At 36.0% G+C, this 15,166-nt stretch overlaps 1 protein-coding gene across 1 annotated transcript in view; it reads left to right on the top strand.

The window, feature by feature from the left end:
* The window catches only part of LOC111044228 (ATP-dependent RNA helicase Ddx1), a 27,264-nt gene extending 12,881 nt beyond the window's left edge, over nt 1-14,383 (top strand). Inside the window, exons 9-14 of the mRNA XM_039438726.1 lie at nt 1,842-2,043; nt 6,239-6,379; nt 8,268-8,438; nt 11,190-11,407; nt 12,183-12,303; nt 13,977-14,383. Coding sequence (XP_039294660.1) covers nt 1,842-2,043; nt 6,239-6,379; nt 8,268-8,438; nt 11,190-11,407; nt 12,183-12,303; nt 13,977-14,092 — 969 coding nt within the window. The 3' untranslated portion in view covers nt 14,093-14,383. The remainder of the gene's footprint in view (nt 1-1,841; nt 2,044-6,238; nt 6,380-8,267; nt 8,439-11,189; nt 11,408-12,182; nt 12,304-13,976) is intronic.
* The last annotated feature ends 783 nt before the right edge of the window (nt 14,384-15,166 follow it).

The raw sequence follows: 15,166 nt of genomic DNA, 5'->3' as shown, positions 1-15,166 counted from the left end.
CTTCTTCTTCTTCTTCTTCTTCTTCTTCGAGAGAGAGAGAGTATCATCTTCCTCTCCTTCTTCTTCTCTTCTTCTTCTTCTCTTCTTCTTCTTCCTTCTTCTTCTTCTTCTTCTTCTTCGAGAGAGAGAGAGAGTATCATCTTCCTCTCCTTCTAACTAGAGCATGACAAGAGAGAGAGAGTATCATCTTCCTCTCCTTCTTCTTCCTCTTCTTCTTCTCCTTCTTCTTCCTCTTCTTCTTCTTCTTCTTCTTCTTCTAACTAGAGCATGACAAGAGAGAGAGAGAGAGATGTGTGAGAGAGAGAGAGAGAGAGAGGTTCTTCTAAGGGGGCGGGGGAGGTGCCGCAGGAGCGGGGGAGGTGCGGGGAAGGTAGGATGGGTGCGGGGGGAGGGGGGAGGGGGGAAAAGTCGCAAAAAAGTCTCGCAAAATCGGTAAATAGGATCTACTCCTGTTAAATTTTAACGGGCATTAAATGTCACTAAAACCAATTAGAGAAGACTCCTCTGATTGGTTTTCGTGGCATTTAATCATGATAAAAATTTAACAGGCTTTTGTGCAACTGGGCCCTAGTTTGGATTTCTAAGCAGCTTAAGTTGGCACTCTTTTGCTCAAATCTTCAATTTGATTTCGAATTGAAATGGAATAGAAAAAATCATACAGTATAGTGGGGAAAATATGGACGTAAACTGCATGTGTGGAGAAGTCCAGGACTAGGAACACCTGCAATGCTGCCCCCTCATGGACCACCCACACATGAAGACTTGGGGCCGGTTTCCGGCCTAAAGTACTGGCAAACCAGTTGGTTGCTATGACAACGGAAGGCTTTTTGAGGATCGCATGGTTGCAGCGTTCCTACAACCAGTCATTGTATAGAAACTAACAATTCGATACCTACAATATCGATTTATGAAGACTGTCTTCGTATCGATAGTCGATAGTATCACACTACAGACGACAGACCACGTTGAAAAGTTTTGTTTGTTTTGGTTTGAGGATTGTAAGTGATGAAGTAGGCTAATAAACGAAATAAACGTGTGTGTAATAAACGAGGATATGTAAGTAATAAACGAAAGATATTGAAAATTTATTGGATGTAATTGAACTTGAGAAGTTTGTAAGACCTCCAAATCTTGAGAATTCCACACAAGCTGTAAGGGTTTGCGTGAGCGCGTAAGTACAAGTGGCAGTTGAAAAGAATTAATTGTGCTATGTATTTTCAGGGTAATAATATTAAGACTGAACCTATGTAAAACAGTTTTGGGCTTTTTATTTCTATTGTATTGTTTGAATCTTGAAACTTATTCATTTCACTTATTGTTATCTCTTACAGTGACTTGGAATTTTCTTGGAAAAAAATGATATAATTCAAGTTCTATGTAATGACAATTTAATAATCTCTATTTATTGTGTTCTTATTTACTATGAAACTTAGGATTGGTATCTGCAACCTCCAAACTATATTTACACCAGCCGCCACTGCACTACACTGAGTGTCAACCCAAGCAATACTATCCGGTACGTGGTTGCCCATGGCAATGTCAAGAGAAGGTCTATCCTCTTATTTTATATCGATGATTGGTACAAGAATTAAATCGAAAACTGGTTGGTTATACACTGAGATGATCAACCGGCTGCATCGGCAGATACCGGTACCCAAGGTCACATCTGTTGGAAAGATTCTGCGCGCTATGACTCTTCTCATCACTCTAATTGGCTGAACTGGTTTTCCATCTCCATCCATCTCTGTGCTCCACATATCCCTCCAAGACGGAAGCTGTTTTAATTCTACTAGTTATAGTTATTTAGTGCACAGAATGTTACCTAAATTTTGCAATTTCAGGTGAAGAAACTGGCCAACACCCTGATGCACTTCCCGACATGGGTGGACCTGAAGGGTGAGGACGCTGTTCCGGAGACAGTACATCATGTGGTGGTGCCTGTCGATCCACAGGCGGACCAGGCTTGGAAGAACTACCGCAAACACGTACAGACCGATGGCGTCCATGCCAGGGATAATTGCAGTCCTAGCGCTAATTCAGCTGGTCAGTTAACATCCTTACTTACTTACTGCCATGGCCATACATATTGGGCCATATGAATAAAGTTGAGCATTTGTTTATACTTCTAAAATATGGAGCATTTGCTTCATTTTCTATGAATAAACGTGAGCAAAACCTTTTGCTCATGATGCTCATCAAAAAAATAGTTTGAGCATTTGCTCAAAAGTAAAAGCTTATACTCAAAATGTTATGAATAAACTAGAGCATTTGCTTCAAAAAAGGTAAGTCTAGTCTTGAGCAGCTTATCGCCTTTTGCTCATAGTACAATGGCTCAACTAATTCGTATGAGGAAGAGGAAACTATACCAGATACGATCACAACCAATAGTTGAGAACTATAAAACTCTTTTTAGATTCAACAATGATATATATCACCATTATTCCTACAAAAGAATAAATACAAAAGATAACTACCTGATATAAAGATAGCCATCACAAAATAGGAAATAGGCATTTAAGAAGATGAGAGTGTAGACGATTATAAGAAGGCTATTGATATTATAAGAATATGCTGAAGATTATTATAGAGATCACATTTTTTCACGCTATTATTTCAAAATTCTAAACTGAACTAACCTAAAGCTATTCATTAATAGAAAACAGAGCAGACGACGCAAACACAAGTGGTGCCCCCTACTTGCATATTTAGCGCTTCCGTGAGCTATAAAAACAAAGTAAGGCTACAAAAGCGAATCAGCTGATGAAAAATCTTTAAAATACGTGAGCATTTGCTCCAGAGTTCAGGAGCATAAGGTAAGAGTATAAGGTAAAGCTTATTCATATAAAAATGAGCAAATGCTTTTGCTTCTACCTTTTGATCATGAGCAAAACCTTATGCTCCATGCTCTTGCTCATGAGCATTTGCTATGGTTTTATTCTTATGGGCCATTATCTAAGTAGATATTTAGCTGCACCAACAAAGCCCCTCCCCTCTCTCGATTCTCCGCGTCCTCCTCGGTTGCACCAATCCTCTCCATATCGGCCTTCACTTGACTCCACCATTTCCGTAGTTGTCTTCCTCTCGGTCGTCGTCCTTCTGCATTTCAGTTACCATCCTATCGACAATTATTCCTATTATGCCGCATCTACAGTCCAGGTCCTGTAGCTTTGCCTATCGGCGGAGGGCCTCTAGACTACAATACTACACGTTAAAAAGCATCAAACTTTATGAAAATGTATCTTTCCATAAGCAACAGATGCTCTTTTCTATAATCTCAAAATATAATATGAAGTGATAATCAAGTGTTATATTTAAATATAGTTTGATGTTTTAATTTAGTTATTTAATTTAGTTTAGCTTATATATATATATTTTTGGACGAAAATTAAACTTGAACGTTTTACAGTAGAAACACAACCTATTTTTTGGACATTTTATAAATTTATCAAAATTTGGGAATGGGATAGATTTGGGCCAAGCCTGTTGTTCCTTCCTAATTATATTTATATGATTTGTGATTCTGTCCATGAATAAATAAATAAAAGCAACGTGTTGTATCCGAAAAGATACACAAGGAGCTTTAATGTATCATTCCATAAGCAACAGATGATCTTTTGTATCTTCTCAAAAGCAACGTGATGTATCCGAAAAGATACACAAGGAGCTTTAATGTATCATTCCATAAGCAACAGATGATCTTTTGTATCTTCTCAAAAGCAACGTGATGCATACGAAAAGATACACAAGGAGCTTCAATGTATCATTCCATAAACAACAGATGCTCTTTTATATCTTATCGAAAGCAACGTGATGCATACGAAAAGATACTCAAGGAGCTTTAATGTATCATTCCATAAGCAACAGATGCTCTTTTGTATCTTCTCAAAATCAACGTGTTGCATCGAAAAGATACACAAGGAGCTTTAATGTATGATTCCATAAGCAACAGATGCTCTTTTGTATCTTCTAAAAAGCTACGTGTTGCATCCGAAAAGACACACAAGGAGCTTTAATGTATCATTCCATAAGCAACAGATGATCTCTTGTATCTTCTCAAAAGCAACATGATGCATACGAAAAGATACACAAGGAGCTTTTTGGATATACGTCTGATTAGCAAAACACAGCTTACAGTCCGGGTCCTGTAGCTTTGCCTACCGGCTTATACTTGAAAATTTTCTGTGGAAGCCTATCAGCTGACTTTCGTTCAACATGCTTTTTCCATTGTTGGCGATACGATGCAACTCTCTCATTCATGAAGAATCTCTGTGTTTAGGGAGCTTCCTCCATCTAGGGTCTCTGAAGCCTGATGAGTTTTCAGAGCCGTGAATATCACCCCGCGAACCATACCTTGCCTATATGCCGTTTCAAAGTCACGGAGGCTAGCTACGGGACGCGTACTGTACCATCCTATCGAAAATTATTCCTATTATGCCGCATCTACATTTTTGCCCAGCCTGCAATGTGACCAGTGCCCAATGAAGGCCAGCGTTGGCAAACCACCCATCCACACACAGGCGCTGGTCGACATTGGCCTTCATTCGGCCAACATGTAGATGCGGTAATAGGCTGTTCCCATATAGTATTTAATGTACAGGCTGGTTACTGAGGGTTGCCACTAATGACAGGACAAGTGTGTCGAATATGTGTTATTGGACATGTCTTCAATCGGAAAAACATTCACGGGAAAGGCTTCCAACGAAAAACAGCTGTTTGACAGCAGCTTCTAACATAAAAATCTGGTGTGGCGCACTCACACAACTTTCCTTGCCGTTATGAAAATTGATCACCTGACGCTAGTGTTCCCGCGCATCTCAAGTCTACTATTCAAATATTTGAGCCAGCTGGTGACAGGTCAATAACGCTGGAGACACACATTAGGTCTGCTATCTCTTCATAGTGAATGATTTAATAGAATCAACATTAATTTGCAATTTAAAGCTTATTTTCAATTTTAGGTGAAAATGTTACTGAACATTAATTGTAGAGATTTTCATGCTCAATCTACTCCACTTGATTTTTTTGTTTAAATTGTATCTGAAGCCTGATAATTGGGAATCTATCTGCATTGATGGGGCGGAGCTTCTGAAATTTTTACAGATATGGGACTTGTGGCAGTTGATAGAGCTTATCGATGACTATTTTAGGTATGAATTTGATCAAAATCGTTGGAGCCGTTTCCGAGAAAATCACGAAAAACCCTGTTTTTGACAACATTTTCGCCATTTTAGCCGCCATCTTGAATTGCATTTGATCGAAATTGTTCGTGTCGGATCCTTATAGTAAAAGGAACTTAAGTTCCAAATTTCAAGTCATTCCGTTAATTGGGAGATGAGATATCGTGTACACAGACGCACATACACTCATACACACACACACACACAACACACACACACACACACACACACACACACACACACACACACACACAGACCAATACTCAAAAAACAGTTTTTTGGACTCAGGGGACCTTGAAACGTATAGAAATTTAGAAATTGGGGTACCTTAATTTTTTTCGGAAAGCAATACTTTCCTTACCTATGGTAATAGGACAAGGAAAGTAAAAACATTCACGGGAAAGGCTTCGAACGAAAAACAGCTGTTTGACAGCAGCTTCTAACATAAAATGAACAACCAATAAAGCTGCGTTCACACCAAAGTTATCAACAAAATGTTAATAAATCAATCCTTATGGATTCTATTAGATTGAACTGAATTTGACAAACACACACGTTCATCGTGTGTATGATAAGTTATGTTCATTCTAATAGAATTCATAAGGATTGATTTATTAACATTTTGTTGATAACTTTGGTGTGAACGCAGCGTTATTGGTTGTTCATTTTATGTTAGAAGCTGCTGTCAAACAGCTGTTTTTCGTTGGAAGCCTTTCCCGTGAATGTTTTTTCGTTTGAAGACATGTCCAATAACACATGTTCGACACCCTTGTCCTGTCATTAGTGGCAACCCTCAGTAACCAGCAAGTCCCGAGCAATTTATGTTGATTGGCAATGACGATGGCAGTATTCCATTGCTTCAGCGTTTGAGTTCAGTTGAAATGAAATTTGAAATTCATTATAATACTTTTTATTATATGACGTGATGAAGGTGGGATAGTAATGCCCACTCTAGCAATTAGCCACTATAATATCACCCAATAATACATGAATTTCCAATATTATTATTGTTATGTTGTTAAATCAATTCATATATTGTTTTATTGCATTCTTTTTTTTAGAAATGCTGTCAGAGGCAGTGAAAATGATGAAAGGCGAGTATGCAGTACATGCAATCAACAAACACAAAATGGACAAAGCAATCATCTTCTGTCGCACCAAGTTGGATTGTGACAATCTGGAGCGCTATTTCAATCAATTAGGTACGTTTCGGCATAGAGAAAAGATAGCATAAGAAGGTATCCCTTGGTATATGTTACAAATTTCACTGATGATTCAAGCCGATAGTGAAGCTATATGACGCTGGTAGCATAAGAAGATATCCCATGGTTTGTTGAATTCATTCAGGGTTTGGAAGTTTTGTATCAAATTTTGGTGGTGTTGTGTATCAAGTTGAGATGATACTGTAACATATTGTGTTGATACTGTGTCAATCAGGGCGATACCATAGGCATAGAGAAACGATAGCATAAGAAGATATCGTATGGTTTGTAGAATCAATTCAAGGTTTGGAAGTTTTGTATCAAATTCATCGTCTTCATTCTGTAACATGACATGTGTGATGATACTGTATCTTTTTGTGGTAATACTGTATCATTTTTTGGTAATCCTGTATCATGTGTAGTGATACTATATCATTTTGTGGTGGTACTGTATCATTTTGTGGTGATACTGTATAATTTATGGTGTTACTGTATCATGTGTAGTGATACTGTATCATTTATGGTGATACTAGAGAGAAAAGATAGCATAAGAAGATATGCCTTGGTATGTCGTTCCAATGTTTTATGTTCCAAAATTCAAGCCGATTTTTGTTAACTCAAGCCGATTACTGTCGACTACTGTCTATTATTACTGTTTTTGGCCGGGTGAGGGTGTAAGAACGGCACAGTATGAGAGACTACCAGCGTCACATATCTGATATGAGTGTCGCTATGAGTGAAGACCAGCGTTAAATAGCCTGACGAAAAAGAAATGCTAGGACTATCGGCTTGAGTTAACAGTGAACTATGAACTATCAACGCCCTATGATATCTTTTCATGCTAATTTTTCTCTCTGGTTTCGGCTACAAATCAAAAACAAAACTCATACTGACAACTCCAATATTATATGTATAAAATGGACAACATTTTAAATAATAATTCAAAAGTGCATAATAAAAACAATATTAAATAAACCTAGGCTGTATCCAAGTGAATCTCTATTTTTTGATTTCAAAGTTTTGACAATAAGGCAACTCTATTTCAAGAGACTCTTCAAGTATATAGTCAAAAATAATGATAAATTCTCTAGGATTGATAAAACATTTTACAACTTGAGACCAGACAGTTCGCTGAAGTATGTTGTTCAAGATTCTAAGTTGAGCATGTTAAGAAGACCGTTGATGTATATTGGCTCTAGATTTATTAATATAATTCCATTTGATATTCATCAAAGAGTAGATTTGAAGAGAATAGAGGATTGGATTAAGGAAAAGTATTTCTTTTCCGTGGGACCTGAATGGTGGTAATAATAGCCTATATTTATATATATTTTTATAAAGCAATTTCTATTTTATTTTTTGTAATTCCTGAGACCTGAATGGTAGTCATATTTTTCTATCTCTGTTTTATTTTAGTTTTTCCTATTGAAAAATCTTTTTTTTCTCTCTCTCTCAAAATCCGTTATCACTCTTTTGTTTTTTGCAGTGAATTATTTTTTTCTTGTCATCAACTCGATTCTGTATTGTAAATTGTATTTTGTTTTTAGTTTTTATTTTAGATCTGACTTTTTGCGACTCCCACCAGCGGTCAAAGACTTTTCTTTTTGCTGGTGGTACCTGAAAAAAATTTTAGTTTTTAGCTCTCGGTAGTTAATTTTATTTTATTTTCTTGTAATAAGTGTTGATTTATTAACCTTGATTTCTTGCATTGTTGAATTCTGGCAATAAAGAATTGAATTGAATTGAATCAATTGTTGGAAACTAAAGTTAATTATTGAATTAGTACGGGCGAGTGGCGCTTATTTATGTATATTCTACCATCTAATTTTTGAAGTGTTATAGTTCGTTTTAACCAACAATTAATCGATTTTCTCTTTTTTTGTGGTAGGTGGCGGGCCTCAAAACCGTAACAACCCCTACTCGTGTGTCTGCCTGCACGGGGATCGCAAACCTCATGAACGTAAATCCAATCTGGAGAGATTCAAAAGAAGTGAAGTGAAGTTCCTCATCTGCACCGATGTTGCTGCCAGGGGTATCGATATCACTGGATTGCCTTTCAGTAAGTTCGAACTTTCTATTGAATCAAAATATATTGATTGTTTCAAGTCGTCGGGTCGTAATTGACCATCTAATGCCGGATCCACACTCTTGCCGAGTCGCTTGCCAAAGGCCAACATTGACGGGACGTAATTGACCATCTAATGCCGGAACCTCACTCTTGCCGAGTCGCTTGCCAAAGGCCAACAGTCACTGGTCGTAATTGACCATCTAATGCCGGAACCTCACTCTTGCCGAGTCGCTTGCCAAAGGCCAACAGTGACGGGTCGTAATTGACCATCTAATGCCGGAACCTCACTCTTGCCGAGTCGCTTGCCAAAGGCCAACATTGACGGGACGTAATTGACCATCTAATGCCGGATCCACACTCTTGCCGAGTCGCTTGCCAAATGGCCAACACTGTGTAACTTGCGTAGACAAGTGATGGCGAACGCTGGCATTGTAGACATCCACACTTTCGCGCTCGTCGTCATTTGTACGTACTTGGCAAGAGTGTGTAACCGGCCTGAAATTATAAGCAAGGTGTGAGCTCTAAGGGTATAAACACACTGAAGGCAGAACGTGGCGTGGTGTTCTAGAGCGGGTCGTGGCGTAGCGTGATCAGAGCGTTCATGATACACACTGGAAGCGTCTGAGCGTCAAGCGTCAAGGGCCTAGAAGAGTAGAGTAGAAGAGTACAAGAGTAGACCAGACAGGCACTCTCACTGTGACGCTCCGCTTGTAGACGCTCCAAAAAACAAACCAGCAAACTAGTCTGTGTAAAATAAGTTGAGACTTGGCCCTCCATCCGAAGAAATTACAGGGTTGCCAAATCGTGTAAAATTGCAACTTTCTCAAATTTCCAATTCAACGTCAGAATTGGATGTAGGATATCATCCCCGATATCGTAGTAGTGCTAAAAAATTTCAGGGTTGAAGGATTAAAAGAAAATTCAACTTTTATGATGAAATTGGAAGCATCGCGAAGATATATTCATCTTTTGAATATCTTCTCTCAGAATCATGGGTAATAATTCTATATCAAATTTACGGAGAGAATGTCTCCTTTCTATTGGTGTCTATATCATTTTTATCCGAAGTATAGTTATTTTTAATTAATGATTATGTTCGTCAATGTCGAAGACATTTCGAGCAGAAAACATGAAATTTTCGACATTCTAGAAACTTTTTTGTTTCACATGACACTTTCAAATCACAATGACACTTTCTAGTTTTTTTTTCGGCTCATGCATGATCCGACGTGCACTTGCATATATACGCATTCAATGTGATCACACCCGTATGATTCTCACAGCAACCTCAGTACATCAGCCAATTGACTGGATGAACAAATTTTATATCAGCAGGTTGGGTAACATAGCCGTTTCAAAATTAATTTATTCTGCCTACATTCAATCTCATCTCCAGTATGATATAAAAATTTGGGGTGCATCTTATTCGAATCACTTCAATAAGATATTCACAATCCAAAAAGAATTATTAAAGGCAATTTTGGGCAAACCTAAACGATTTCCAAGTGACAGTATTTTTATTGAATTGAATGTATTGACGGTTGAGCAGCTGTATATAAAGAATTTAATTATTTTCATTAATAACTAGTAGTATTGCGAACAGTAGATCTCGCTCATGAATAGCCTACAACTTTCAAACTAATGAGAAGGGCCATTAAGAAAGTACAGTATATTGTGAAGATTTATCCATGTCATCTATTATTTTCTCCATTGAAAGTGCTAAAGACATTGTTTCCAGGGACACCGGACTTATAAATGTCTCTCAAGGAGGTACCTTAATATCGTCAAACATAGAGAACTTTTCAACCTCCGTATATCGCCTTACAATCTCTGTCCCTCAACCATTACCTTTGAACCACACAATGCAGTTCTATCCATTTGTAGAAGACAGTTTGATTATATTGTTCAAAAGCTTATGAATGTGATACCTGCTCTTTTTGTAACAGATAATTTAAATGGAAGACTTCTGAAAGAGATAGATTTATGGATTGCTTCTTCACATCCTAGGATAAGTGATTTCTTGTAATATTGTAACTAGGATAAGTTCACAATCATTCAAGAATGTCTGCTTTTTTATTTTGTTATCTCGTATTTTCTCACTTTTTTACTTTCCTCCTTTGTAATTTTTTTTCAAATTTAGATGTTAATAGGAATCTACCAATGTTTTTTATCTTATAAATAAATTTTTTTACTAACACTCGGCCCCTGCGCTCAGGTTTTTAACCTTTTCAGGGACTTTCCGTATTTAATAATAATAAAACACTTATTGACATGGGCTACTTTCAAATTAATAAAACAAAATAAATCTTATAGCACCCTTTATTCTTTAAAAAACTTTAAAATAGTTGAACAACTAGTTTCGGTTTACACCATCTTCAGGTTCTAGAACCTAGATTTTAGAACCTGAAGATGGTGTACACCGAAACTAGTTGTTCAACTATTTTAAAGTTTTTTAAAGAATAAAGGGTGCTATAAGATTTATTTTGTTTTATTAATAATAATACTATTTTACTTTTAACTTATTCTGTTAACTGTCAATTGTATTTATGTAATTATAGACATTCATGTATGCATTGTATGAAGGAAAAATAAACTATTGATTGATTGACAGGAATCACAGGCAACAGAAGAGAGCATAATACGTCATCACAAGATCTGTTGTCTAGTGCGACATAATGAGCACACTGTAGTATTGAAATGTGAGAGAAGTGAGTGTGAATTTTATTGTCTCCTGTTTTGCAGTGATCAACATCACTCTGCCTGATGAGAAGTCGAACTACGTGCACCGCATTGGTCGGGTGGGGAGGGCGGAGCGCATGGGTCTGGCCATCTCGCTGGTGTCGCGGGTGCCCGAGAAGGTGTGGTTCCATGGGGAGTGGTGCTCCAGTCGAGGCCGCAACTGCTCCAACACCAGGTTGACCGATGCCGGAGGATGTTGTGTCTGGTACAACGAGCCGAGGGTGAGTAGATTCCTGATATTACAAGTGACAACTTTTTTCTTTTACTTGTTCTTTTCAACATCATCGGTCTCCTCCTCCTACTCCTCTTTCTATTCCTCTTTCACTTTCCCGGGTCGTGTGTTGATGGTAATGATATTATGTTATATCCTTCTTGGATAATCGACAATTATTTGTTGAAGTATCGCCGATTTATGAAGTTACATCACAATATTATATTATTATATTTCACTTTCTGCAAAGAGGAAATCTATAGACATGTTGAGAAGATTTCGGAAGTGATCAGAAAGAGGAGATTGGCGTTCTATGCTCTTTTGTTTAGAATGGATCCCGGAAGACAAACAAATAAAATATTCAAGAAATAAGTGGGAGATCCAAATTGAACTGGTTTATAGAGTCTAAGAAGGATATGCAAAAATTGAATATATTAGAGGCAGATTTACTGATCAGAGCAGGGCTACGGAATCAGCTTGAAGTTAATGTTATCCCAGACGAACTCAGAATTGAAACTTTGTCGTTAGAAAGACGGATCGCTCAATGTGCGAGGATGAAAGAGTATTGGAGACGAAAGCGGGAGAACAACGTAAAAGACCAAAAACGGTCTTTGATAGAGATATTGGATTAAAAAAGGCACTGTTTTTGGCTATAAGCATGTTGTATCTTCTAATATAAGTATAATAATTGAACATGATTGAATAAATGACTAATTAATAAATTCCCTAGTGATGTGAGTGATTTTCATTTTAAATTCATGATAGTTTTCTTACGTATGTTGCAGTATTTGGCTGACATTGAAGAGCACCTGAACGTGACAATCCAGCAGGTGACTCCTGAGTTGGATGTCCCTGTCGATGAGTTCGATGGTAAAGTCACTTATGGACAAAAGAGACAGAATCTTGGTGAGTATTATCAAAGAATAGAGTTAGCATTATGCTAATTTCTCTCTATGGTATACTTCGGATTATTATTCGCATCATTATACAGTATTATTTTATCAATACTATAAAAATAATTAAATTCTGAAATTATAGGCCCGTATTAAAAACTATTTTGGTGAATTGAAAGAATAAGACGTTGATGTTGTCAATACCAATATATTTGTTCAAAATTAATTAACATTACAGAATCAGGTTTCATGGTAACACCTAACACATCTTCAGCTGAACTAACTTAAAAATCGAACCTAACTAACTGAAGATGTGGTAGGTGTTACCATAAAACCTGGTTCTGTAATGTGAATTAATTTTTGAACAAATATATTGGTATTGACAACATCAACGTATTATTATTTCAATTATGGAGAAATACCTCAATATCTTATACCATACAATTTAATTATTTTGGTAAAGTTTAACTTGATATGAAATCTATATTTTCAAACGTTTTCGGGAAAGTAACTCCCAATTAATTCAAATCTTATCCTGCAACTAATGTAGATTATTGAGATTTCGACATATTGAATTCAACAAACATTCAGCCTACTTGTTTCAAACTATTACAACTACATATTCAGTAGAGAAACAATACAATGTTTGAGACCAAACAATGTTTTATGACACCGTAGTGAGGTAGACGTTATAATTTCAGTGAAGTCCACCTTGTAATGGTAGTGAAGAAAGATAGGAGAACATCTTTGCCGATGCTCTCCTTTTATTGCCTTCTATATCAGTATCGCTGATATCAGTGTCTGATGTAATTTTAACTGTTCATTCTTGTTTAAAATAATGAACCATATTTTTATCCGTCAATAAATATATTTTTCATAAATAATACATTTTCATAATTGAGTTTAGATTGTGTTAATTTTGTATTTCTACATTGTTAGAGAACGATCAGGCAATGTTACGGAGCTAGAAAAGGGTAGCGTCATCTGCTTTGTCGCATGATAGACAAGGATAGCATTACCAATGTTGATTAAATACTGCCATTATTTATTTATTTATTAGAACAGTCACAAACACGATATTTGGAAAGAGAAACAGGCAATTGCCCAAAACTTCTTCAATTCCTTGATTTTGGCACATAAATAGTCCAAAGTGAGGTTAAGTTTAAAATTTATGTTTTCATTAAAGTTTAACACTCAGAGAATACGTATTCGAGATATGACTGATGAATTTTGAATTTCGAAGGGTTGATAAGAGCCGGAAATAACACTAAACAATCCGAAAGTTTTAATAATATTGAAATAAACTTGAAAAATTTTGAGCAGAAAAATTAAAACTACTATCACTGCAACTATCAGCTGATTTTTAACAGGGATCTTACTATAGAATATTGTTTTAACTCTACTATACCGAGATTTAAGGATTCTATATTGATGTCCACGTTCTAATGGCAGTGGAGATTGATTGGGGAACATCGTTGCCAATTCTCTGCCATGTCATTGCCTTCTAAAGAAGATAGCTGATACCGGTATATGTAATGTAATATTAAATGTTCATTCTTGTTTAAAATGATAATAAATTAATCACTGTTGTATGATAAACTGTCCATTTCAATGTAATAATCTGGAAAAATAAGAAGATTGATCTTGTTATAATTAAGTTTGTTCATAAAATTTGATTTTTGACAGGAACTGGATATGAGAATCACGTGGCTCAAATGGCTCCTACCGTAAAAGAACTAGCCAAACTAGAAAGCCAGGCTCAGCTAATCTACCTAAAAAAGCATCTCAAGAAGCAAGGCTAAATTTAAGCTGACATTTCAGATGAATTCGAGGAAAGAATCTACACATTTCACCTAAATTTTGATATAAGAATCTACTCATAGCTGTAGCTGAATTTAAGATGTGAATATACTCATTTCAGCCGGAGTTAAGATTACAATATACACATAAATTGTGTCTGTAAAACAGACATATTCATATTCATTTATCATCAATGAAAAGTTATCAGTTCATTACTGTGCATGCTTTATTTATTGTACTAGATATTGTAATTCTTTATTGTGAATAAAGGAATATGATAATATTATTGTGAATAAGGATTATATTAATATGTTTTACCTTTTTACAGAACTTACAGTATTTGAAATTTCGGCTAAATAATTTTCATGCTTTATCATCATAGCCTAATCTGTATTATTATTTCAATTTGAAACATTCAATGTAGTGTTTTTGTATTTTTTCTATTTGTTGAAAAGAAATACAATAATATCCAAAGTAATTAGAATACATTTCAATCAAAATCTAAAAAATAAAATAATTTATCCATTGAGCTCAAATAACATTATTTATTTAAACTTTATGATGTTTGAAATTTTCTACTGAAATTTACCATATTTATGATACTGAAGTTACCAGGCTAATTTTAATTTTCATGATGGAATTAAACTCATATTTCTGGAATTCCACTGTTTGTCAAGAGGAATTGTGATAGGAACATAGGATCCATAATAAACTACTATTATTTTAATAGTCTTTTCCAATTATCCTACATTACAGCATTCGTTATAATATAATTACAAAAGAAGAAGCATTCAAATAGCGCGCCTTGTAGCTCTGCCAGCCAGAAATCAGAGATACCAACAGTAGAGTTACATTGTACGATTTATGTCATTTCTAGTATTTTTTTGTTCAAAGAATAGATAATTCAACTGTTTTAACTGATTTTTATATAAGAATTTAATCAAACTTTGACAAATTGATGGAGTTTTACATATTTTCCATGTTCAATAAATAAATATGTTGGCAAAACCTCGTGGGAGAGTTTGCTTTTCGCTCTCTCTCTCTCGGTCTCTTTTCTCTCGCTCTTTCAGTCTTCC

The sequence above is a fragment of the Nilaparvata lugens genome, chromosome 12 (genome assembly GCF_014356525.2).
Source record: "Nilaparvata lugens isolate BPH chromosome 12, ASM1435652v1, whole genome shotgun sequence".
Taxonomy (NCBI): domain Eukaryota; kingdom Metazoa; phylum Arthropoda; class Insecta; order Hemiptera; family Delphacidae; genus Nilaparvata; species Nilaparvata lugens.
The sequence above is the reverse complement of the archived record's forward strand: the minus strand, read 5'-3'. Positions and strand labels throughout refer to the sequence as shown.